Below are 27,293 nucleotides of genomic sequence, written 5' to 3'. Positions count from 1 at the left end.
ATAACTAGGAAATGGAAACAAATGTTCCTTAACTGATGAATGGGTAATAAAAATGTGGTGCATATACACAATGGAATATTATACATTTGTAAAGAAAAATGAAATGATAAAATTTGCAGGTAAATAGGCAGAAGTAGAAAATATTTTATCAAATAAGGTAGCTGTCATTTTTGTATGTCTGTTGAGGAGAAGGTCAACTTGGCACAAGCTTGAGTTGTCTGAAAAGGGGAATCCACAGTTGAGAGAATGCCTCCATAAGATTAGCCTGTAGGCAAGCTGATGGGGCATTTTCTTAGTTAGTATTTAATGGGAGGGCTCAGCCCATTGTGGTAGGCACCTCTCCTGGGCAGTGGCCTGGATGGTGTAAGAAAACAGGCTGAGCAAGCCAGGAAGTGCAAGCCAGTGAGCAGTGTTCCTCCATAGCCTCTGCACCAGCTCCAGCACTGGCTTCCTTCAGTGTATCCTGAGAGTTGTCATTGAAAACAAGCCTTTTCGTCCCCATAGTGGTCATGGTGTTTTATCACAATAGAAACCCTAAGGCAGCAACCGAGACACAGAAAGACAAATGTGGCATGGTTCTGCCTTATTTGTGGTTCCTACCTTCAGATCTTCAGATGTGTGTCAATCTCCTGAAGTACCAGCAGATACCAGGAAAGTAAAAAGGGGCCATGGGGGATGGGGTCAGGGCTCAGGGTGGGCCTGGGGAAGTCAGACAAGGATTATGGGAAGTGGGAACAACAGAGTGGGGAGAGGCTTTCCTGGAGAGAAGTGAGGAAGGGGAGATAAAACAAACAAACAAACAAACAAGCAAACAAACAAACGCCCTGCAATGATGAAATGTCTGAAACCACTAAGGACTTACCATTGCCTAGCCTGGCCACGTGGTTCCTTTTATCCTCCTCCCATTAGATTTTTGACACCATTGTTCTTCCATCATTCCTCCTCCTATCTGTGCCTTAGCTTTGACAACTCTGCAATGTGCTTTAACGTGTTTACAGGGAAATATGGGATCAAGTTATTCTGAGACATTTTCTCTTTTTTTGATTCACATAGCTGTCCAGATTGGTAGCAAATACTCTCTTGTGGGTACTTGTGGAATTTTAAAATATTCGCAGATATTTTAAAGTACTTCTCATGAATCAGCCTTATTGAGGACTGAGAAAAAAAATGAAGGATCAAGAATATTATTTCTAGGTTCTGTAATTTGCATGGTCAAAGGAATAGTTCACCAGTTTGCTATTTGCTATAAAACATTCTTCTGGCCGGGCAGTGGTGGTGCACGCCTTTAATCCCAGCACTTGAGAGGCAGAGGCAGGCGGATCTCTCTGAGTTCGAGGCCGGGACGGACCGACAGCCTCCAAAACAATACAGAGAAACCCTGTCTTGTAAAAACCAAAAACCAAACCAAACCAAAACAAAACAAAAAACCCAAAACATTCTTCTGCACCATTAGTGTCAAATACCTGCAAATAAGGGAAAGTTTTATAACAATTTTCAACTTAGTATGAAAATTTTCCAACTTTGATTCCCATAAAATACTATCATTTTTGATGTAATGATGCTTCCTAATTGTTGTGGAATAGAATATTTGTTTAACTATGTATAGGTGTGTTGCTTTTGTCTATGCTGCATTTGTTTAACTATGTAAAGATGTGTTGCTATTTCACTTTGCCTGCCTAAGACACCTGATTGGTTTAATAAAATGCTGAATGGCCAATAGTTAGGGAGAGGTGGGATAGGCAGGGCTGGTGGGCAGAGAGAAAAGGTGGAGTCAGTCAGTGTGCGTGGGGGGGGGGTGGAGGTGGGGGGGAGGGGCTGCAGATAGCAGTCATCAAGACATGGAGGAAGCAGGAAAAACAATCTGTAGATAAGGTAAATGAGCCTCAGGGCAGCGCATAGATGGACAGAAATGGTTAATTTAAGTTAAAAAAGAGCCAGCCAGAAACAAGCCTAAGCTAAAGCTGAGCATTCATAATTAATAATAGGTCTCTGTATCATGATTTGGGGGCTGATGGTCCAAGAAAGCCTGCTACACCTAATGATTTAAAGAGATGCCTGTAAGTGCTGTTTGTCTTTGAACCCCCTTGTTTGCGTAGCATGGAATTGGACATTCCCCACTGTGTGACTCTTCGCAGAATACCCAGCTTGCTGCTCACTGAGGATTCTGGGATCCCCTGTCAGCGTTCCTAGCAAACTCTGATAAGGGCACTCACTGGATGTAGACTATTGGGTATCTATACCCAGAACTGAAGGATGGGCAGTCCATTAAGTGCGGATAGTGGTTTAGGCAGTGGCATTGTTCCCAGGTGGTATGGAGTTGGTGCATTCAGCTCAGCAGAAGAACAGTCCACAGATTCCTCTGCATGATTTTCTTGGGCAGACTCCTCTTTGCTCTTGACTGTCAACACCCTTCTCTAGCCTTCTCAGCAATGATATGAGAATTTCTGACATTATTTTAAATCTATTTCTGCTTACAGAAGTCAATAATATCAGTTTGGCTGTTTTCATTATTCACTTCTAAGAACCCTGATGGATGTGGAATTTGACACAGGGAATGGCTACCGGAAGTAGAGCTGCCAGGACACGGGTGACAACTGGGTTTGCTGTCTGTTAGTTGGAGCCGATGGTAGTGAGGAATGCAGCCATAGCAGGGATGGGATGGAGACACACTGTCACACACAGAGGAAATCCCACAAGGGGAGACTCCACAAGCTACTAGACTGAAGTGCACAGCGAGGGAAAGGCTCGTAGGTACACACAGGACTCCCATCAGACAACTCTGAAGGGATGAGGACCAGGAGCAGTGAGGTGATGTGACTATTGCTTCTTACCAAGACGGGTGGCTTAAAGAAAGAAAACACAAGGTAAAATCCCTAAATTCCCTATCTCATTATGGATCAAAATGTAAAACATTTCTATGAATACTTGTAAAGAATTCTCTTATGTAATATGTTTTGTAAAGGTGGAAAGTCAAATGTGGGATGCCAAATTATAGTGTTGGTTAAATCCACAGCCAGATCCCTTAGGGTAAAGTTTTGGCACATTCAAAGAGTAGGACTAAAGAATAGGCAGGAGATACAGTAGAATTTGGTGAACTCAGGGTGCTCTAAGTTCCCAGAGTCCCTTAAGCTACCCTGCCAGATGAAGAGGCCCTGCACCTCACTTTGCTGGGACTCTTCCTGTCCTGATGGAAATGTCTATCTCCTGACTCCAGCTGTGTTATTAAGGCAGATTAGTTCTTCTTACTCATTTTGTGGAGCTGTAATCATGCTTAGATCCTAGCATACCTTAAAACACCATTGACAAAGGCAAAGAAAGCTAGGAGGAGACAGTTTATGGTGGTAAAAAGTTGTCAAAGCTTGCCAGCTATCATTGACAAAACACCCGGGGAATATGAATGACAATCACATTTGAAGGTTCTAGGTCAAGTAAAGAAGAATACGGTTTTAGATGAATTGAATTTGTTGCCAGCGAAGCACTGAGCCAGGGACTCTGGATTCAATATGCTAACATGAATAGATGGCATTGTTCTAATAGTTTCTTTGATCTGTTGTCCAAAACCTGAACCTTAGTCCCAAATGAGATGCTAAAAATTTCTTTACATGTTAGGGGAACACAAATACCAACACCCAGGGCTAAGATTGTTCCAGGGATGGGGGTTATGTCATGAGTATGGATACCTGTATGACAACCTTCATTAAGAGGGTCTTGATGGAGACTTTTGGACAGGAGCCTAGAAGATTAGATGATGAGGGGCCACCAGCATCTTTAGGAACAAGAGGACCATTCTGCTCTAGCCAGTCATGCTGATTGATGAGGCTACAGTTGTTGCTAGGGGTATTAGGCACACACAATAATGGGTCAGCAGTCCCAGTACTTCAGCATCAGAAGACAAGGTGGGTATAATAGCTGCTATAATGTGCATCAAGATGCACATTTAGACAGAACTAGCCAATAAGGGTCCTTGGAAATGGCCATCGATAACAGGATCTCAGTGACTAAAATAGTCATGGAATTAATTATGTCATCTGGTTTTTATAACAAAAACCTCTGGGATTGATTTAAGCCACCACAACAAGAAATTGTGCCCCTTGCTCAGTTCTCAGATAGAGATCAGTTCCTAAGTTCATCATCCCTAAGCAGGGCATTATGAAAGACCCTTGAATGTATTTCTTAGAACAGTGAGAAAAGAAAAACACCGAGACTCTTCAGAGAGTCCTGGATGCCTGCTTTGTTCAAGATGCAGTCTCTTGGCTGCAGCAACTCAGCCCATGCTTTGGTCCTTGCAGTGCATTTGCTCAACTGGAAAAGGCTTCTTTCTTAAAGGCAAATGAGTACATACTCCAAACAGTTCCCTCTTACTAGATAGAAGCAACCCAGTAACTTTGCAGCCTTACCTAAGGTTACATCTTTATGACTACCACCATCCTGCCTTCAAGGCTGTTGGTCTGCAGGACACCCTGCCTTATTCATTTGATAGGACAACACACTAATAGGACTTTGAGCATAAGGTATAGCAGGTGCTGATGATGCCTTGACATAAGATACATGTGTGCTTCTGGGCAGTGGTGGCACACGCCTTTAATCCCAACAGTTTGGGGGCAGAGGCTGGTGGATCTCTGTGAGTTCAAAACCAGCCTGGTCTACAAGAGCTAGTTCCAGGACAGGCTTCAAGGCTACATATAAACCCTGTCTGGAAAAAACAACAACAACAAAATACATGTGTGCTATTGGGAAGGAGATATCTTCCAGCCTCCCAGCATAAAACAGTGAGCTGTATTCACTGCCCACCCCCCTATATGTATGTATATATTTAGTAATGCATTCACCATACCATTTATGTATAATACACACACACACACACACACACACGCACACACACATACACATATATATAAGTGATTATGTGATGTTGCAGATATTGTATTTCCCTATGAGAAATAAGGTCATATGCTAGTGTCTTGGTGATGATGAAGAAAGGGAAAAGTGATTTAAGAAAGTTATGGGTCAAAAGGTATAAGGCTGGTGAGATGGATCAGCAGTCGGGCAACCTACAGGAAGTAGAAGGAGAGAACAGGCAGCACAACACAGTGCTCTGAATTCCACACCTGTGCCGCTCCATACTCACCCCCCACTGATGATAAACACAGCAAACTTGTAGACAGGGCAATTGCTGAGTCAGGTTGTTCTGGGACCTGGAGCTGAGTTACACTGTTCATAAAATGCTATAGCCAGTTGTCATCACCACTGAAAGGTTTCTGTACCATGACAGGTAGATAAAATGGATGATGTAGAGACAATGAAGAGAATTGCTCTCTGACTGGAGGATGGATTTCTCAAAGGCATTTAAATGAAGAACTCTGTAATGTCCCAAAGAAACTGGTTTGTGATACTAGTATGACAAAGTTGTAAAGAATATAATCTGTGCATTATTTGAAACACAGATTTAGGAAGTGCAAGCATAATATAAAAGTAAGAGGGGGTTGGAGCTGGAGAAATGGCTCAGCCATTAAAGGCTAGGCTCACAACCAAAATATAAAATTAAGGAGTCACATTTTTTTATGAGAATAAAAAGTATGGATTAATTATAATAACATATCTGTAAGCCACATATATCTTCTAGAAGCAGCATCTTTTTAAATTAAATATTTATCATATTCTTAATTCTTTTTTTTTTTTTTTGGTTTTTTGAGACAGGGTTTCTCTGTATTGTTTTGGAGGCTGTCCTAGAACTCGCTTTGCAGACCAGGCTGGCCTCGAACTTACAGAGATCCTCCTGCCTCTGCCCCCCAAGTGCTGGGATTAAAGGCATGCGTCACCAATGCCCAGCCATATTCTTAATTCTTTTTTTTTTTAAATGATAGGGAGCAGTTGCCTGGGCCCTGGGCTGAGGTCCTCCCCACATTTTTAAAAATTTTATTTATTATTAAGTATACAGTGTTCTGCCTTCATGCCAGAAGAGGGCACCAGATATCATTCCAGATGGTTGTGAGCCACCATGTGGTTGCTGGGAATTTAACTCAGGACCTTTGGAAGCAGCAGCCAGTGCTCTTAACCTCTGAGCCATCTCTCCAGTCCCTTAATTCTTAACATATCAAAAATGGTTTTCTAGGCTCTGAGAATAGAGTAGTGAATTGATCTAAGCCTCCACACACCTGGGGCTTATGTGCCAGTAGCGGGGAGTGTACAAATATGTGAGTCATATGTAGTGGTCCTTATCTGTGGGACAAGCTTCCATGACCCAGTGGCTGCCTGAAATGATGACTAGTACCAAACACAACAGGTTCCGTGTTGTTTCTATATGTATAGACTTACGATAAAGTTTAACTGATAAATTAAGTACAATGAGAGTTGGCAGGAAGGACCAATAATAAAATAGGGTAAACATAACAAGTTTCTCCCCAGAAAGTTGTGTGTGTCATTTTGCTTTTGCTCAGAGTGTCTTTGTGTGCTCACTGCTCACCCTTCTTCATGTGTTGAGGTCAGAGGACCCAGTGCTTGTGTGATGAATCATTTCCCACAGCATTAGGCTAAAGGTGATTTACTTAGAGGGATAATGATTGCCATAGAGTTGATCATTACCAAGGTGGCTGCTTGATGGGGGCATCATAGACCGCCGGGATGGAGCGAGAGATTTCGTCATGCTACCCTGAACAGTGCACAGTTTAAGACTTATCAATTGTTTATTTCTGAAAATTTCTTCTTCATATTTTCAGACCGTGTTGTACTATGGGTAGACAAAGCCACAGAATATGAAACCTTGGATAAGAAAGAACTACTGTAGTTTCCCAAAGGGTGTGTGTGCTACATGTGGAGAAACAGGAAGCAGAGAAAGGGAACAAGCAGAGACAGTGCACGTAGAAGCTGGGGAGTTTTTAACTGGGATGTCAGGAAAGGGCTCATGGAGATGACATTTGGACAAATGATTGTTGGGATGAGGGAACATGTACTGATTCTGGGCAAGAAGCCTTTTTCAAAAGATACACAGTAAGGACAAAGGCACTAAGCAGAACTATGGATGCTGTATTCAAGGAATAACAAGCCAGGGAGTGAGGCTGGATGGAGCGAGGAAGGAGGGGCGATGAAGGAGGAAAGGGACAGGAAGGGATGAAAAACCTTATTCCCAAGGACTTTGTCTCTGAGGGAGCTGGAGTTGGGTTTGATGATTCCCAGGAGCACACATGACTGTTCTCCTTGTGTTTTACTGTGAGTGCTTTGGATTGGGGCTTGGCTAGTAGGACAGCATACGTGACAGCGGAAAAACAAAATTACAAGCTAATGTAGAGACCTGAGGAGAAGGAATGATGCAGTGCAGTGGAGAGGAAGTGACAATGAGGTAGAGCCCGGAAATAGGCTCAGAGTAGAAACAAAAGATGTCTGTAGGGGTTGTACTGGTGCTATCAGAAAAGGACCATCCCAGGGATCACTACAGTCTCTTACTGGAGCAAAGAAGGCAGAGGTTGTTATTTACTGAGATGGGGAAGACTGCAAGGATTAAGGGTGACAGTAGAAAATTGCTAAATTTCAGGTGTACCTTGTAAGTCTGAGAAGAGATCCTAATTAAGTTGGGGATGTTTCTGAAGTAGGGGAGAACTGTAAGCAAGACTTTGCATATGGGGGTCATTGCTGTGTAGATGCCAGGAGTCACTAAGAGAGTAAAGATGAAGAGAAAAAAGAGAGTGATCCAAAGATTGGGCCATGGGGCTTTCCTTAATGTAAAGAGGTTGGGATACACTGGCCAGGGGTTGGAGGAGGAGCCACAGGGAGGATGGGTGGGAAGTCAGAGGGTAGTGATGATCTGGAGGTCAAGGAAAGAGGGATCAGTTGCATCACACACTGCTTCGAGGCCAGGGGTGGATGATGGGGACTGAGTGCTGACTGCTGCTTTAGGAATGCAGAGGGAACTAACTGGTCCTTGGACAACAGCATGCCAGTGAAGTGCTAGATGGGCCCCTTGCAGTGGCTATAAGAGGGCTTTGGTTACAATTTAAGGGTAATTATGTTAAGACATTTTTTTTTCCATAAAGGAAATGAGAAGCCAATTGTGTACAAGGCAGTAAACCCAACACTCAATGCAGAGGCAGGGGAATTGTCATGATTCTTCCCCAAAAGAAAACTCTTTCCTCTCTCCCTCTCTCTCTCTCTCTCTCTCTCTCTCTCTCTCTCTCTCTCTCTCTCTCTCTCTCTCTCTCTCCCTCTCTCTCCCTCTCTCTCACACACCCACCCCCACACACACAGAGAAAGAGAGACAGAGAGAGAGGAGAGAAGTTCTTAAAATGTTGAAGCAATGGCCTTTTGTGTCTGTGGGAATAGCCCAGTGAGACAGGGGAGACGGTGGGGAACTGGCAGGCAGTGGCTCTGGGCCCATGGTGCTGTGGAGAGCGTCAGTGAGTGGAAACGCTTCTGTGAGTTTACACCCTATGTTCCTGTTTGCTGTTTAGATTTCAGCTATCACCCTACAATTAGTTTTAGTACTTGATTTGGGGAGAAATTGTGGGTTTACTTCACATACTTTACATTAAAACATTAACTTGAAGTTTAATCAAATGGAAATAAAACTATTCATTTTTTTTGTCTGGTTTCTAGTGACACTTAATTATATGACCCGAAGGTACAATATCTGAAGGCCTTTCTCTGTGCCTTCAGCCAGGATGTTTTTAGTGTATTTAACTGGGTTTTCTCTTCAACGACCTCACATTGACAACCTGCCAGCCTTTGGACAGCTCCTGTTATGAGTGACCCAGCACCCTGTGTTGGGGTCCAGGGACTGGGGCTCATCTGCCCATCATTGGGAATCAAAAGAGAAAAATGTGACATATTTCCTGGAAAGTGTTCACATGGAGACGGAGGCCCTGTTTGGTTCATTTGGTCTGTCCTTATTAATAAAGCGCTTGGAGAACGCCTTTGCCCTGTAAGTGCCTATGAAAGGAGGCGCTTTGCTGCATGTTTGTGAAGCTTTCTATTTAAACACACAAGTAGATGTCCATAATTAAACCCAACCACAGTAAAAAGTAGAATAGCATTTGGCTGTTTTCATGGCAGGATAAATTATTCTCTATATCTGACTTGCAGTATCAAAAGACTTTTCATTCCTCTTTGTGCGTGTGTGTGTGTGTGCGCACGCGTGTGCACATGTCTGACTCTGGAGCATTTTCCCTCAGTTATTGTCACCTCTACCTTGAGGTGGGGTGAGACACTGCTTGTGGATCTCCAATGACATGGAGAAAACAGGACAAAGCTGTGCTTTCAACAACATTGTCTGTCTGTTGGTCCTCAGTGGAGCCTGAAATTCCCCGTGTTGGGGAATTCTTCAGGAGTTAGAGCATTATTATCCAATCTACCCAAATTTTTAGCAAAGTTTTAATTGAACTGTTACCTCCCAAAGCAGACTCCAGAGGGAACAGGCCTCAGGAGGGAGGAAGGGCACTGGGGTTAAGCTAGACCATGGCCAGAGACCATTGATCAATAAGCAGACAAGACCTATGAGTTGATGGGAGGAGTCATTGCAGCAGGTAGAAGATCTCCCAAAGAAGGTAAAGGTGGATCAGCAGGTAAAGGTGCTTACTGCCAAACCTGATGACCTGAGTTCAAGTCCTGGGACCCACATGGTGGAAGGAGAGAATAGATGCTCCCAAATTGCACGCGCGTGCGCACACACACACACACACACACACACACACACACACACACACACACAAAGAATATGTCATGAAATCTACAAATCTTCATCAAGTGTCCTCTGCTTGCCAGGCCCTGGGAAGATATGGGGACACAGGGCTGAAGAGGACCCGATTCCCTCCTCTAAGAAGAACTTAACATGTACCAGGAAGGTGGACACAGAGAGTACTGCAATGGTGGAATCTGGAGTTCCATGTTTGGGGGACACAGAGAGTGACTGCCATCCCCTGGACCTGTCCTCTTGTTCACACACTGACCTCAGGCTTTTGAGGTGACAGGGGCTTTTGCTCTAGGCTACTGTTAGATGTCAAGCAGAAGAGGAGACGTTTGCCAGGTGCCACAGTGTCATCAAGGGAACAGAATTTAAACTCCTTTGAGCATCTGTGCAAAGGCAGTTGTGAAGAGGAAAAGGCCCTGGTGGCATTGTTTATTAGTTCTGGGCCTTGGATGAAGACATTTCATTTCTCCAAGCCTTGATTTTCTTATCACTTCAGTGTGGTGCTATCTATCAACCCTGTTTACCTCAGCCTTACTTCATCTGACTCCAGTACAACTGGCTGATGACATGGGCTTGTCTGGACACTTGCCTAATAAAGGCACTGACAATGTGAAGGGAAGCAGACTCATCTCGGCTTTATGTGCAGGGGAACATTAAATGCATCATTTATGAAAGAATAAAGCATGCTAGTGCAGCTCCTTCTGCATTTGTGTCCAGTTCACGACATCTCTTCTGGTTTGCTGGCTAGAGAGTTTAGCTTCTAGGATTTGGATGACAGCATAGCTTGGAGCGTGCTACCCACAGTATATCATTCTCGGTGGCAGCACGATCTCACTTTGAGACTGGAAATGTAAAAGGACAGTTCACTGAGCAGCGCTATTAATGGCAGTGCTGTGTTTATGTCGGGCTTTGTGTGCTGTATGGAAGGCACGGGGTAATTAGATGCTTCAGATACATGTCTAGACAGGGCAGGGCTGCGGGAGCACTTCAACCCTGGGAAACACTACAGGTCACTTGTTTGTGACCAGGAATGGCTCTCCTTCATCAACAAATTCGATGTGAGGTTAACTCTATGGTGCCAGGTTTATAACCAGCAGGAAAATCAAAGCTGATGCAATTTGACAGGACCGAAGGTTTGTCCAACTGGGCTAGGACTAATTCTGTCTGGTGTGGCCTGATTTGAAGTGCTGAAAGGGATGGATGTCTTCCAAATAGTTTTCTGCCATCTGGCTGTGGGCCTGAATTCCGAACTTCCTAGAATCAGGGCTTTGGGTTACGTCATTCTGATTCAAAAAGGCTCCTCTAAATATGACTTGTTCCTTGAAAGAGTTGTATAGTGCGGTCCCAGGAGCACATTTTAGGGCAGGTAGGCTCTGAGGTGAGGCAGTAGGAAATGTTTTGAGGTTTTCAACAAAGTATATTTCACGGGGAGGGTGTGCTTAGATTGGGAGGGGACAGTGCGCAATGGGAGGTCTTTTGATGCCTTAATGCAGTGGTTCTCAACTTTCCTAGTGCTGTGACCTCTTAATACAGTCCCTTATGTTGTGCTGACCCCAACCATAAAATCATTTCACTGCTGCTTCATAACTGTAATTTTGCTACTGTTATGAACTGTAATGTAAGTATCCGATATGCAGGATATCTGATACTTGACCCCCTAAGGGGATGCAAGCCACGGTCTTAGGGTCTAGGCAGAGGAAAGGGACAGTGGCTGCCTGTGTAGGTAAAGCAAGAGACACCACATTGCCTATACCCTATGCCCCACATACCCATACAGAAATCTGAACAGGGATGGAGAGATGGCTCAGAGGTTAAGAGCACTCGCTGTTCTTCCAGAGGTCCTGAGTTCGATTCCCAGCAATAAATAAATCTTTTTAAAAAGAAAGAAAGAGAAAGAAAGAAGAAAGAAGGAGAAAGAAAGAGAAAAAAAATAAACCCAAACGAATGTAAGAGTGTCTTGAAACCAGCCTGTCCGTGGGTGCTTACTTTGGCACTTTCTGGTACTGGAGATGTAGTCGGCCTCACAGTAAGCTAGTAGAGTCACATTCTACATTGTTCTGCATTAGCTCTTTCCCAGTATTGAATGGCCTCGGTCATCCCCAGCCTCTCAAATCCACCAGGATACATGGCAATCTACTCACTGCAAAGTGTTATGAGATTATCTATAAAGCTTCATTCTTGGTACCACAGAGAGATCCTCAAAGCTAAAGGCCAGTCAGACTTGAACAGTGCAAGTTTCAGCCCATAGCTCCCTGAGAAAGGCCTGTCTATTAGTTGCTGCAGAGGAGGCTGCATGCTCACGTCCTGGCGGTAGCTGGCATCGCACTGCTTCTGTGCCAGGCTTAAACCGGGAGCAGCTTCACGTATGGCTGCCTTGCTCAGTACAAATGCTTACTTGTTGGTATTTCTTAAACCACTACTTTGGAAACAGCTAGATACTAGCATTTTTACCAGTTAGAAAGCTGAGTGGGCGGTTGTGCGCTTTGTCCAGTTTTAAAACAGCAGAGGAAAAAGAGGCCAGATTTCAACGTAGAAATGCCAGCCTCCCTACTGATACTCTATGCTGCTGCTAAATGCATTTCCTGTCCCCCTGGGGGGGGTGGGAAACAATAGTTTCTAGAAAGATAATATGCAAGCCTAAGGAACATTTCAGGGGAGGCCTTTTCCCACATGGCCATGGGAATGCATATAGCACAGAAAACGGCACAGAGAAAAGGTGCTGGAGACACATCTGAAATGAGAGCAAAGCCACGTGTCCTGGTGGCTTGCCTGGTCTTGCTTTGATTCCTCAGGGGCAGTCAGGGTTATGCTTCTGCTTAACTCCTGTCAGACCTGGTCTTGCTCTCTGCCTGCAGAAGGCAAGCAGCCCTCCTGTCTTAGCAGCTGAGCAGCACTGTGTGGCTTTTCCTCCACCCCATACCAGTCATTCTCTGCCTGTCTAGCTGATTTTGGCTTTCTTCCCCCCGGCTCAGTTCCATATCCTCTTTCTATGCTTCTTCTGGTTGCTCTTGGTAAATGTCCTCCTAAGTTTTCAGGGAAATTTCTCCCTTCATCCTGCCCTATGGATCATGCTCTGCTGGTGACTCAGGTCTCAGCAATGACAATAGGAATCAGCTGTTAAGCCCTAAACTCCAGGGACCCCCCCTTCAAGTCCCACTTTGCTTTCAATGGTGTTGATGCTGCTGCCCATAGCGCTGTGGTCCCTATATATAGTGAACACAGCTCTGTGAGCCTTGTGGGCCAATTTTCAGAGTCTGGGTGAACTTCACTGGTGCTGTGTCCCCAGCCCCACCCAAAGGATCAAGCTGCCACCCTCAGAGTCTTGCCAGGACTAGGAAGCTGTTGCTTCTTGTCTCAATTGGGAATAGCAGAACTTGGGGAAATGCTTGGGCTATTACCACTTAATTATTCAAGGAAACAGCTAAGAAGTAGAAGCAGGAGTTGCTGATCTGGTCAGTGCTAGCAGGCAAGTGTGACTGATGGTTTGATGTTGTGAGACATCTTAGAGGCGTCATAGGAGTGACTACCTCCCAAGGGAAGGGGTGACTCACTTGCTTCCACTCTACTGGCCGAGCTTGACCTTGGGTGCAGTGGTTCTCAACTCTGGGTTGTGACTCCTTTGGCAGGCCTCTGTCTCCAAAATATTTACATTGCTATTCATCACAGTAGCAAAATTACAGTTATGGAGTAGCGATGAAATGATTTTATGGTTGGGAGTCACCACATTGTGAGGCATTAGGAAGGTCGAGAACCACTACCTAGTATTTATTCTCCTGCCATTGGCTATCACACATGTGCAGATCTAGATGATAGATAAACTAAATTTCCTCTCATTGGAGCATTTCAGTGGCAGGACAGTTTAACTCCTGGACCTGGTGTTGTGAGTGTTGTTAGGAAATTTCTTGTCTATGCAAAGGAATGCTCAACTCCTCTTTCTAGTTCCTAAGGTTGAACATTGTTTCTTGTGTGGCTGGGGTCCAGGTGAGTGTTCTCTCTCATGGGTCAAAAACTATGTAAATAGTCTCACAAGCTAGAGGAATTATCCTTGGGGTATCTATGAATGTGATTTGATCACATACTGTGGCTCCATGTCTGGAGAACAGGAATTCTTATGGTCCTGAGTCAAGTCCTCATCCAAGCTCTTGACATGTTGTGTGAGACCCAGGTGCCACTGCTTTGTCTCTACCTTTATTTGTACCAATAAACACCCCCTCAGGGCCATTTTTGGCTAGATATGAGTGAACATCATTTATTATTATTTACTTTAATTCAAACCTTGTTGACCTGACCTGGCCTTAGATGAGTTCTTCTGCAAGGTGACCCTGTGCTTAGCAGTCATATCACTTCAACCAAGAAAACATTGCTGATGATCTTAGGGACAGTGTTTTAATGGTACTATAGCTTTGGCTCAAAGCTTGGGTGATGACAAGGACAAGGTAACAGGCTGTAGAGGCGCAGTCCCTGTGAGCTACAGAAGTTCCCGAGGGGTCAGTGACACATAGTATTTCCAATTTGACTTACTACCCAGATGACTCCTAGATGGAGTGAGGCAAGATTTAACTGTGCCCAAGGTTAAGACAATGGTCTTCTTGACTTCTGCTCCCTTCATGGCCTCCCTTAACCCAACTCATTTCTATGCAGGAAAACTAAGCATACACTTGGAGTATGGAAGACTTTCAACTATGCAAATTATTCTCATAGCTCATATAAGGCAAGAAGTCAAAAATCCCAGTGAATTGTGGGAGTGGCACACTGGATATTCTTTCCTGGGGTAAGGTATGGAAAAGTCATCCAGTCCTTCATGGTCTTAACGTCAACCTGGAACCCCTTTTCGCTTCTTTTTGCAAATTTGCATACCTTATGCCCCAGCCAACCTTATTTTTCTAGGAACATGGGGTGGTGGTGAGACTCCCTTTTCTGTAGAACTAGAGCCCTGGCCTGGTTTCAGGAAGGGGAAGTGATAGATATATGATAAAAACTATTCCAGTGACTTGCCCAGAACAAAGGGGACCGGATCCAAGTGAAGTTACTGTATCTGTTATTTGGAAGCAGCAATCCCCCGAGATCCTTTAATGGTAATTGTCCCACAAAATGGAGAAACCAGGACCCCCTGTTTACCAGCTACCCTACTAGCAATCAGAGCAGTGAAGTTGCTCTTTGTCTCTCCCATGCGTACCTTTCTAACTCTGTCAGCACCACCACACTGCAGTGCCTCTTTTCAGGGCTGTTTGCCTTGCCCTTCAGCACACCCAGTGGTTTTCTTTCCTGCAATCCTCCCAGCTTCTAACCCGGGACTCACTTTGCTGCTTATGCCCTTGCCTCCTTACCCCTCACACTTCATGCTTTTCAGTTTCTCTGGTAATGACCCTTGCTTTCCTTTTGACTACAATTCAGGTTCTCTTCTGTCCAGACAGCTTCTAGTTTTGATTAAAAACATAACAGATCTCTGTCCCAGATAACACCTCCTAGCAACATTATATTCGTCAGATCCACCTTTATGTGACTGGAAAAGCCCCAGTGCAAAAGAGGAAGGTAGGAGAGGAGAGTGACTAGAATATGGAGGGAAGGACCCTGGGGAAGGAGAATAGCCCATCCCTTCTTGAATCCTTAGTTTAACTGGTGCATATGTTAAAATGAATGCTATTTTGTATACACACCCTTAAGATCTGTTTGACTTAACTAACAAGGCTAAAAGATGTGATGTGAGCTTCTTAAGTGTATGATCCCATTTGACCTCAGATTGCTGCTCTCTGTTCCACCTGAAATGCCTTTATAATTTTGCCAAAAAGGGAATGCTTTCCTTCCTTCCACCTGTCTGTCTTGCTATGTGGTCCAGGCTGGCCTCCAACTTGCAGTCTCATCACCTCAGCTTTCTGAGTGCTAGGATTACAGGCAGGCATCACCACACCCAACCACAAGTGAATGTTTTCTGACAACTAGTTCTATTTTATACGTAAGTTGACTGTTCAGTGAATACTCAAATTTAATGTGGTTGGTGATGTTGGAAAACATCTTGACAGATAACCCTTTAACTGACTAGAGAAAGTGGCAAGTCCTTTCTCATGGCTTATATGTTTCACAATAATTTTAGTTTATCAACATGGTAGATTTGGGCTGTATCGCCTGCCCTTCTTATTCCTGGGAAATCATTCCTACCCACAGTTCTGTTAGTGGCATTTATGTGGACAGTCATGCTTATACTATGTGAACCTCATTATAGGAGATTAGACTAGTGGTAGACTCTTGAACCTGATACAGCAGATCCATCAACTTGACGATGATCATAAAGATACCTTGTGGGAAATTTGATCTAAAAGCCAAAGTGTCCATAGTCATTGGTGGGTGCCAGTTGCACAGGCGATTGGAATTATAGAGAGGAGAAACTAGAGTAAGGGCAGAGGCTGCTTTGCAGAGAAGAAGATATGTCTGGAAGGAGTACGTTAAGAGACATGGACCAGAAAGAGAGGTACGAACCCTTAATGGAGCTCCCAGTAGCTCACCTTTAGACTTCAGAAAGCCTGTTGAACTTTATTTTCTGCTTTTGCTGTCCATTCTGCTCTTGCTGTTACCTTTTTTCAAATTTATTTTTATGTGTATCTGTATGAGTGAATTCTCCCTCTCTCTCTCTCTCTCTCTCTCTCTCTCTCTCTCTCTCTCTCTCTCTCTCTCTGTGTAGAGACCAGAAGAAGGCTGTAGAGTCCTTGGAGCTGGAGTTGCAGGTGGTTGTGAGTCAGTCAGTGTGGGTACTAGGATCCAAACTCAAGTTCTCTAGATTACTACTTGCTCTTTAACTGCTGAGCCACCCCCAGATTTTTTTAAATAAAATGTTTCTATTGATTATACTCCCCAAACCTTGGCTAAAATAAACTGCTATCCATGTGTTGCCAGCAGTGATTTCAGAGAGTTGTAAACTTATATCTTGGTAACTAAGCCAAGGGTGGAATGTTTTCTAGTTGTCTTGAAGTAGAAGTAGTTTTCAATGAAAATCTTTTTACCTTTGCTTTTGTGGTTGATATTTAGAACATTCTTTCTGCCCACTCATTCTCCCTTGTGATATGGATTTGGCTTTTAGATGTTCTTTAGAAACTGTTGGGGAAACAATGCCTGACAACTTAAGCTCACATCAAAGCCCTGGATTGCTTCTGCAAGCTTGCAATGGTGGATTTTACAGTTGTTTGCACACTACACACCTGATCTCAACGAGCTCTGTCAACAAATCTGATGTCCAAATAGAGCTTTTTATGGCTGGGGAAATTATAGATGTTGAGTATATGAGGAGAGGTAGGGACGGGAGTGAGGCAATCACATCTGCTTTATCTACAGCAATCGAAAGTTTCCCCTGCACCATATTAATTCCTACACCACAATTCTCCCGGGCACCTTGAGAGTGGAGCTTTGGCTGTAGTGATTTTTGTCTTTTTTAATGAGTTAAAAGAAAGGACACTTTATCTAAAGCATAAATCTAGTCTGAGCCGAAGATTAAGAGTCACGTGATCAAGTGAAATACCCGTGGAAGAGTTTTTCTCCTTGTAAAGATGGATAGAAAAAGAACATCAGCTTGGAAGAAGACAGTTGGGGAATGAAAGAGCGGGATGTTGTTTACAGTGACTCCCAATCAGACTCTGGACCCAAACCATCTGTGTTCAACAAACCCTAATTTTGCTACTGGGCAGCTGTAGACATTGGACATTATTATTTTTTTTTAATTTTTAAATTTAAATATAAATTTAAAAGAAACAAAGTTGCTTCATGTGTCAATCCCAGGTCCCTCCCCCTTTCCCTCCCCTCCTCTCACACCCTCCCACCAACCCCCCAATGCTCCCTCATCTCCCCAGGGAGGGTGAGGCCCTCCATGGGGGTGCATTGAACATTATATATATATTGAGAATAAGCTCTTAGGTTCACTGCAAAGATTAAAGGAATCCATGCATGTAACAATATCTGGCCTAGAGTAAGTACTCAACAAATGCTAATTATTTGTTATTCTCCAAGACATCAGATGGTGTCAGTAAGACCAGTAAGGTGCCTGACAATTAACACTGCACGTCTTGTATGATTTTTCTGGTGAAACAAAATCCAATACATTTACTGATTATTTTCTGTGTGCTCATTGGCTAATAAAGAAAGAATATTCAAAAGAAAAGAACATCTCAAAGTTAAATGAGACAGTGAAAGAATGCACATTCTTCTTAGCAGTCTATAGAACTTCTCTAAAGTAGATCATACAACAGGACACAAAGATCATACAAACTGGGTAGCAAGCATAGGAAAACTCTAATAACTCCTTGTCTTCTCTCTGACTGCAGTGGAACAAATCTAGAACCCAATAGCAAAGAAGTCACAGAACATGCTGAAACTCATGGGAATTAAGCATTGTACTACTGAATGATAAATGGTTTTTGAATGAACCAATAAGGCAACAAAATTCCTAGAGTGAGTGAAAATGAAAGCACACATGCCAAAAACATATGAGATACTATGAGAGCAGTCCTTCCAGAGTATTTCCAAGTGACACATAAAGAAATCAGATCTAAAGTAATTAACTAACATTGCACATTAGTGCCCTTGGAAAATAAGAACAAGGAAAAACCCAAAGCAGTGACAGAAATGAGATCAGCGTGAAAATTAATGGACTAGGAATGAAAAAAGAGAATTGCCGAATTAATGAAATGAATAATTGGTTCTTGGAATGATGACCAAGATCAACAAAATGAAAGAGAGAGCCCAACCAATAAGAGGAGAGATGAAAGGACAGACAGTACAACAATACCAGCAAAATTCAGAAAGCTATTAGGATATATCTTAAAAACTTATAATGTACTAAAGATGGGTTAAATCTAAAAGATGGGTTAAAAAGTATCAGTCCTATAACAATGGGATTGAAAAGTAATAAATTTCCCACCTAGACAAATTAAAAGTCAGAGAGATTTGCTGCTCAATTCCACCAGACTGTTAAAGATGAACTTACACCAACCATTTTCAAACTACTCTATGAAATAATGAAAGATGGAGTGCTGTCAAATTCTGCTTACAAGTCAGCATCATCCTGATACCAAGAGTGGACAAAGACACAACAACAAGCAGAAGTGTGGAACAATGGTATCAGGATGAATCTGACTTGGCAAGCAGAGTTTGACAGCACTCCATCTTTCATTATTTCATGGAGTACACAGATGCAAAAATCACCAGTAAAATGCCAGCAGATGGAATTCAGGAACATATCAAAATGCCATCCATCACAGTGATGCTGCTTTCATCCCAGAGATGCAAGGGTGGGTCAACATATGCAAATCAATAAATGTAATATGTCATAGAAACAATATGAAGCAAATCACAGGACCATCGAGATACATGCATAAAGGCTTCTTGACAAAATCCAACAATTCTTCATGGTAAAAGTCCCAAAGAGACAAGAAATAGAAGGAATGCATCTCAAAATAAAGGCTATCCATGACAAACCTGTAGCCAACATTATATACTAGCTGGAGAACAATACAAGACTGGATAGAACGATGTAGAGGAATAAAACTACATTCCTGTCTTCCGCCATGCTCGAAATCCAACTCTAAAAGAATCTAATGCCTTAGTTTAAGTCCCCAAACTCTGAAAGTGTTAGGGGAAAACAGCAGAGAAAATAGTTCAGGATATTGGCACAGGCAAGTGCTTTCTCACCAGGACCCTAGTGCTCAACAGTCAAAAGTGGGGCCCGTGAAATGAAAAGGTGTGCAGCAAAGGAAAGCACTGAGTAAAGAGGCAGCCCGCAGAGTGGGAAAGATTCTTCAGTAGCTACACACTTGACAGAGCATTAATATCTAGTCTATACAAAGAACTCCAGAAGCTGAACAACAAAACAAACAACCCAGCCAATTAGATGGGCTAAGGAAATGGACAGACAGTTCTCAGAAGACAGAATACAATAAACGCGAGTCAATGTTCTACCTCATTAGCAATGTAACTTCAGAGGAATACAAATCAAAACTACATCAAGATTCCATCTCACCCCACCCGAGTGGCAGACTTAAGAAAATAAGCAGCAGTAAATGCTGTGGATGTGGACATAAGAGAGCCTTATGCACTGCTGGTGGGGATCTGAATTGGTGTGGCAACTGAGAGTCGGGATGGAGGGTTCTCAAAATAGATATCCCATATGACTCAGCTGTATCATTCCTGGGTGGCCAAGGAATCCAGAAGCATCTGGTTTAATGTATTACAGAGATACTCACACAGCAGTGTTTATTGTAGTATTGCTCAGAGTAGCTAAGGTATGGAGCCAACCTAGGTGTCCAAAAACAGGGGAGTGGGCAAGGAAAATTTATATATATGTTCAGTGGGGCTTTTTTTTTAATCTGTAAAGAACAAAGCTATGTTGTTTGCAGGAAAATGGATGCAAACTGGAGATAATCATATGGAGTGAATTTAGCCAGACTGAGACAGGCAAATATTGGTTGATTTCTCTGTGACTCTTACACACACACACACACACACACACACACACACACACACACACACACACACACAGAGAGAGAGAGAGAGAGAGAGAGAGAGAGAGAGAGAGAGAGGGAGCTATGATATAAAAGTAGAAGTAAAACAGCTTAGGGGAACAAAGATAGGAAGGAGAGAGGACCCACATGGGCAATATCCTCAAAGTATAGTATATACGTGTATAAAACTTTAAAAAATAAAAGGAAAGAAGACTAATGAAAGGCCAGCTAAAATGAAGATGGGAAGAGGGGCTTTCTTTCGCTCTCAGTGGTAGCAAATGAAGCTTGGGTGCATTGGTTGGGCAGGAATGGCAAGCATGGCCAGTTTATGAAAGTGTGGTGATTGGAGGACCATGATGGTGGATTCTTGGAGGTGAATACTTGAGCAGGTTCCTTGACTACTCACATCGAGTGGGTCAGCCATGGAGCTCACTGGCTCAGGAATGTCATAAACAATTTGAACGAAACCATGGCCATCATGGTCAGGGATGGCTATACAGAGCCTGAGTGTAGTCCAGGCTAGCATCTGTGATTGGAAGCTAAATTTTAAGCAGCTTATGCAATAAAGCATGTTCCAAACACTCTGGGTTTCCTTCACTTATCTGATTCCCACTATAGACATTTATTGAGTTTTTCTGTGGGCAACACTCTATTGGGAACCAGAAGATAAGAAAAGTGGGTCACATGGTATTTTCTGATTTACACGGCCACCCAGAAATACTGAATTAATTTAACTTTTCAAGATTACTATATTTTATTCACTTTTGCTGGTACTATTTTAGAGGAAGAATTATAACAGTTCACCTTTGTATTGTGGAGAGGCTAAAGAATACAAGCTCTATTTTTAAAATTGTTTGTGTACTCATAGCCAGGCTGCTCTCCTGTGTCAACAGGGAAGTGTTTCTTTATTTGCTTTCAAATGTTTCTCTTTGTATTTTGGTGGCACTGAGGATTGAACCCGGAGATTTGCACATGAAGAATCCTCCCTGCCCTTGACCAGCATTTCTGCCCTTTGTCTCTTTTTAAAATGATAGCTGTTTATGAAACAATTCCAGAGAAGTTAGTTGAGAGAGCATCTTCAGTTCTCCATTTCCAAGGTCTTGTTGGAAATGGGAGTTATTTTTCTTTTGCTTATTGTCACTATTCCCCCACCTGTATGTATGTTTGACTCTATATCCTTCATTTTTATAAAATGTTTTGCTTTCCTCTCAGAGTTCATAATTGCTTTGCTCTTCTAGCCAAGTCCATTGTCAGAATTTCCAAGTTTCTAGCCTATCAGAGTCACTCTTGGAAACAATCAAACATAGCAGATAACTTCCCAATTCCCTCTCCCACCTGTTACCCCAGAGACCCCACTTCTACAATCCTTTATTCTCCTGCTCCAACGGGGGCCAATTGTCCTGTTGTCTGACAATTTCATAATGACAAGTGTTTTGTGAGGATGTTTATGTAGTGTGTTCTTTCTGAACTCAGCTGGAAGTCCCCATACTATAAACAGTTTTATGTCAGTGACTTTGGAAGGTAGATTTATGCACCTGCTGCTGCACTAGGGCTGCCTTCGCTGTTCAGCTGATTAGATTTATATAGGAGGGTGAAGGTAGTGCCCTGAAGTGGCAACAGTACCACATCTGGATTCTGGAAGTTATATGTTAAAAATAGGACTTGCTGCTTTACAATTCAATTCCCGTTCTTCACATGTATATTAACTTCAGCTTAAGCTATCTGAATTGTATCCCAGATTATCACTAAGAAAAAATTTCTTATTATTGTCAAACCTACAGTGGTGATTGCCACTGGGTTTTTATTTTATTGAATTTTTATATTTTTATATTTTTTATTTTTTTGATTTGAGACAGGGTTGTACCATATAACTCTGGCTAGCCTGGAACTCACTATGTAACTAAGCTGGCCTTGTTCTCACAGAGATCTCTCATCCCTTCTTTGTGTATTTTCACAGTAGGTGAAAAGCATTGCTGAGGTAGAAGTTATGGCCTTTGCAATTGATGAGTAAGCTCTCTTATGGGGGCCTTTTTGTTGTCAGGCATGCAAACGAGCTAGTGTTTTCCTCCATGTTTTTAAATGACAACCTATTGGAGGAGGGCACTTTTTCAATGTGTTTCATTGAAGGAAAACCATTCCTTTTGAACTGTTTCATTTTTGTGTTTCCTCAGAACATCCCTGGAGGAAAAATGTGTGTTTCTAATGCTAATTACATTTATTTTTAGACAGTTTCACACAGTCAATGCACACAAACCACTCTGTAACTCAGTGGGTAGGATGCTTGCCTAGCATGCACAGAGTCCTGGGTTCAAGTCTGTGCTGTATAGACTAGGTGTGGTGGCACATGACTGTTAGGAAAAAAGTGTTTTTAAATTCATGTCTTGTCTAAAACACTCAGTCCTGGATAATCTTTGCAAGTGGAGACTGAGTACATGTGATCAAATCTTTCTACCCAAATGTGCTACTCCTGGAATGCCCCTGGCATCTGCCTAGGCTAGGGCTTTTGAAGCAACTCCACATCTCAGGATGGGACACACCTTCAGCCTTCCTTTTCTGTCCTCAGCAGTATTGTCTACTGAAAGCTGTGGACAGACACATGAATAGTGAATTCCATGGGATGGGGGGAGCACAAGTGGTCCTGATTTCCCCCAGTTTCAGAATTGAGTGCTATGTGGCTCCCATAGAGGACTGGGTGGAGACAAAGGAATTCAGACGGGAAATTATGGTAGGATTCCTTTCCTGGTGACCCAACGGGAGCTACTTCAGCTTCAGCTTCAGTTGTTTCTGTGTGTTAGGGGGATTGGTGTGGTGGTTCATCTGTATCAGTGTTGTACAATTCTGTCCTCCAGATTCCTGTGTACAACTGATTCTGAATTTATTCTGTAGGTTACTATTTAGCCTCCTACAGATTTGGATATTTCAAAACAACTTAGTTTTCTGTTTGCATGTGTTGGATGTGGGCTTTCCTGACCCTTGAAGTTCTATTGTATTCCTGGAAGCTTACCCAGAACAAACATGTTTAATCAGCCAATTGACTATGAAAACTTTTGATTTGCTTTCTCAGTTAAATTCCACATTACGTCTGTCTGAGGAACAGCTCAAGTGTCTTCTGGAGGAGTGTGTATCCCAACAGAAATGCATCCCTCTTTGCCTTTCTTCTGAAAGAGAAGATGAAATTATTGATGCACCACTTGGGCCCCCACAGCTTTGCCCATCCACCCTCTGTGGATTGCTAGATGAGTCCGAAGTCAAGGTCCAGAAAACCCAGCTAGATGATGCAAACAGGCCTGAGAACGAGGGATGTGGACATGCTGTAGGCTCCTATCTCACCAAAGCCTTGGCTGGGCACTACAAACCAGAAGCTCTCATCACTGAAGTGGAGGCCATGAAAGGCCTCCAGTTCTCCAAGGAGGGGGCTTTCAATGATGCAGCAGACTATTTTATGTCAAAGACCATTGGAATCGGGAGACTGAAAAAGCCCCTGTTCTTGGATGATCCCCTGGATGACATCAATGTAAACGCCTTCTCAGATGACCAGCAGCTGAAACTCAGCCATCCAGATGAACCAGCAGTAGGTAGGCTGGAGAGCATGTGTTTTGTGACTATTTCTCAGAATCATCTCAACATAAAGATATTGTGAGTTAAAGTAGACATGGATGCTGTGATGTACATGCAATGTAAGCCCCAGTGCTGTCTATAGGAGTTTGCAAACCTAGGCGTGGATTTATCAATATTCTTAAGAGGTCAAGGAGAAGTTAACATTCCTATGAGTGTATTATCCTTCATTATAATTCTGTCATCCAGAAAACAGTGTTGATTTTAGAGAAAAAAGTACTTTGAATGGTGATAAGTAATTTAAAAAGATCTCAACTTCCAAACTTTAGTGATTTTTCTTTCAGGGAATGGGTTTGTAAAATACCATACTCAGATGTAAAATATCTGCCTAGAAACCACTCTTATGTTTCCATACATGATGCCATGGTTCAGTCTTACATTTTATAGTAGTACGATGGCACAAGAGAAAAGCATTATGGGTAGTTTTTAACATAAATATTCAATTGCTTATACAAGAGAAAAGCATTATGGGTAGTTTTTAACATAAATATTCAATTGCTTATACAGGTCAGAAATTGATATCATAATTTGTGAGCCTATTTAAACAATTTAAAATTTAATCTCTAATGTAGTCTACTCTAAAACTCTATCTACCTACCTACCTATCTATCTATCTATCTATCTATCTATCTATCTATCTATCTATCTACCATCTGTCTGTCTGTCTATTCCCTTTGAGGTCTATGATTGGTTGATTTTGAACTAACAGCCAAATCCCATGTTTCTAACTGCCTGCCTGGCAACTTTACAACCCCATATCCATTTCTTCATCTTTCCCTCTTAACTCACATTTCTCTCCTGATTCCTGTTTCTTTAACCACTTAGACTCAAAATCTGAATCAGTATTGAGTCAGCTGACATTACAGAAGAAACAATGAATGCTGAGGAGATGGGAGGTAGAAGTAAAGGTCAGCCCCCAAGGGTAATAGCTCTTTACGGGGTGGGGTTTGACTCCCAGAGAACTCAAACTTACAAAGCACATGGCATGCATGTGATGCTATAGTCTCCTCCTTGTCTGTCTCAGCTCCCTCTGCATCTTGTCTAATACTTCTTTATTGCTACACTGTCACTACATTTCTCTACTTAGAGCCTCTGTAAATTTGCATACTTTGAGTATTTCCTGTAGGTGGCGTTATAATACACACCCTTCTGTGACTGCTTTCTATACAGCGTGGAGTTTTCCAGATTTACCCATCTTGCAGCATGTATCCCTGCTCTGCTCTTTTTACTTGAGTAATATTCCCTTGTATTGATATAGCCCATTTTATTTATCTGTTCATTAGTTGATGAGCCCTTGGGCCCTACCCACTTTTCAGCTATTATATATGATGCTGATATAAATATTTACATATGAGTTTTTGTTGGACATATGTTTTCCTCCCAGCTCGGGCATATACATAAGAGTGGAATTTCCAGGCCAATGGTAATTTTTTGAGGAATTGGCAGACAGTTTTTGATTACAACTTTCTCCTGATTCCTCTTTTATTGTCTTCTTTTATTTGATTTCATTGTGGTTCTACCTTTCTTGGCTAACTTTTCTATCGAAGGTAGAAAAATATGTTCCATTGGTGAAATATTTTTTCCCTGTCTTTTAAGAGAAAAAAAGGCAATTGGGCCTCATCTGCCCTACATGTAGCATTTACCTTTGGCTCCAGCCTACTCCTCATAAACTTAGTAGAAAGCAAAAATGTGATTTTGATGTCTTCCCCTAAATCTTCAATCTTTCAACCCTCAGTTGTTTTCTGAACTACAACCCTAGTAAAGACAGACACATTTTCCCTTCATGGACTTCATCTGCAGTTTGTAGTGACAATTCAATAATAGCAAACAGGTTCTGGTCTTCATATTATATAGAAGAATGAATGACCAAATACTTAATAGATGCAGTGAGTTTTCTTAATTATGCATGTGTTTTTGATTATATAATCACTGTGGCTATTTTATTAGCAGATGAACAGGAGACTGGAGAGGCGGTGGATGAACCAGAGGAATGTGAAGCAGGACTCTCTGGGGTTTAAGCTTAAGAAAGTTGGAAACCAAGTTGGACTATATATTTTTTTTCCTGAATTCTTTGTATTCAATGAATGCATCATAGAGCCTATTCCTTAAAGATTTCAACATTTGAATTCCTTCTTTGCTGATTACATTCCTTTGATTATTTTGAAATTTGGGGTGTAAATGTTTGCTGGTTTTTATTCATTGTAATTCCTGTGAAAATTGTTTACAAATGTATCACTAATGTTGCTAGCTCAAGGATACTTTATAAAAACCAACATTGTAACACACACACACACACACACACACACACACACACACACACTGTGTTAAGTCTAGTGGCTAGGAGCTTATTGCTTTCAATTTGATCGTTTTGGGGGCAGTGCTGGGGACTGAATTCAGGGTCTTGTGCATCAGAGGCAAATACTCTGTCACTAAGTCGTATCTCCAGCCCACTGCATTGGGCTTTACATGCTTCAACTCTTTGTGATTCAGGTGGGATTGTAGCCACCATGGTTTTATGTTCTGCCTCATTTTCTCTTCTCTGGGCCTGCCTGTCTAATGTTTGTTAGTAAGTCCAGCTCATCATGGGAAGAAATGTGTTCCCACACCTATGGAAAGTCAGCAGGGCCTGCTCTCTTGTTAGTGGTGATGCCCTTCCTTTCCTTCCTTCCTTTCTTTTTTTTTAAAATAAGTATATCTTAAAAATAACTTATTTATTTGATATATATTGTTATTTTGCCTGCATGTATGTCTGTGTGAGGGAGTTGGATCCCCTGGAACTGGGGTTACAGACAGATGTGAGCTGCCATGTGGGTGCTGGGAACTGAACCTGGGTCCTCTGGAAGAGCAGCCAGTGCTTTTAACCACTGAGCCAGATGATACCTTCCTGAAGTTACGATGTGATGAATTATTTATTACTCTCAGTTTGTTATGTTCTTCTGGAGTGTGAGCCTTTTAACATCCAGGAAATAAAGGTGAACCTTATTAAAAGAAAGTCTGTAGCACTATTTCAAGAGAAAATGTTTGTCCAGTTCTGAATCAGGACTCTGATCTCGTGAGCTTTTATGGACACACGTGTACGTTGAGTTGGCCTCATAGGTGAAAGACTAGTTTATCATTCCTAATTCATAATAAGATGGGTGTGGCCCTGACTTTAATACAGTTTGGAACACTGCGTGTACAGCATTGTTCATTTTTGCCAGCACACCTTTGCTTGCTGGCCCTGCTTGACATTAATGACTGCTTACATATTTTCCTGACTTGTTGAAATGAAGAATTCTATAGTGCCAGGTGTTGGTGGCGCACGCCTTTAATCCCAGCACTCGGGAGGCAGAGGCAGGCGGATCTCTGTGAGTTCGAGGCCAGGCTGGACTGACAGCCTCCAAAACAGAGAAACCTGTCTCGTAAAACCAAAAAAAAAAAAAAAAAAAAAAAAAAAGAATTCTATAGCTACTATTTTCAAAGGCATCCATATTCATATGGATGTCTTTATCCTGTCTTCCTGTTTCAGCCTGCTGTTTGTT

At 42.4% G+C, this 27,293-nt stretch overlaps 1 protein-coding gene across 7 annotated transcripts in view; it reads left to right on the top strand.

Moving 5' to 3' along the window:
• Fsip1 (fibrous sheath interacting protein 1) overlaps nucleotides 1-26,760 on the top strand; it is a 122,089-nt gene extending 95,329 nt beyond the window's left edge. For 6 of the 7 annotated variants that reach the window (XM_040746024.1, XM_040746023.1, XM_040746022.1 and 3 more), the window contains exons 11-12: nucleotides 23,222-23,732; nucleotides 25,720-26,760. In XM_040746024.1, coding sequence (XP_040601958.1) covers nucleotides 23,222-23,732; nucleotides 25,720-25,790 — 582 coding nt within the window. In that variant the 3' untranslated portion in view covers nucleotides 25,791-26,760. The remainder of the gene's footprint in view (nucleotides 1-23,221; nucleotides 23,733-25,719) is intronic. The other variant, XM_021231000.2, reaches the window with a different exon arrangement.
• Nucleotides 26,761-27,293: the final 533 nt, after the last annotated feature.

This window comes from Mesocricetus auratus, unplaced genomic scaffold (genome assembly GCF_017639785.1).
Source record: "Mesocricetus auratus isolate SY011 unplaced genomic scaffold, BCM_Maur_2.0 Super-Scaffold_100004, whole genome shotgun sequence".
Taxonomy (NCBI): Eukaryota; Metazoa; Chordata; class Mammalia; order Rodentia; family Cricetidae; genus Mesocricetus; species Mesocricetus auratus.
Note: the sequence above shows the minus strand (reverse complement) of the source record. Positions and strands in the feature narration are given on the sequence as shown.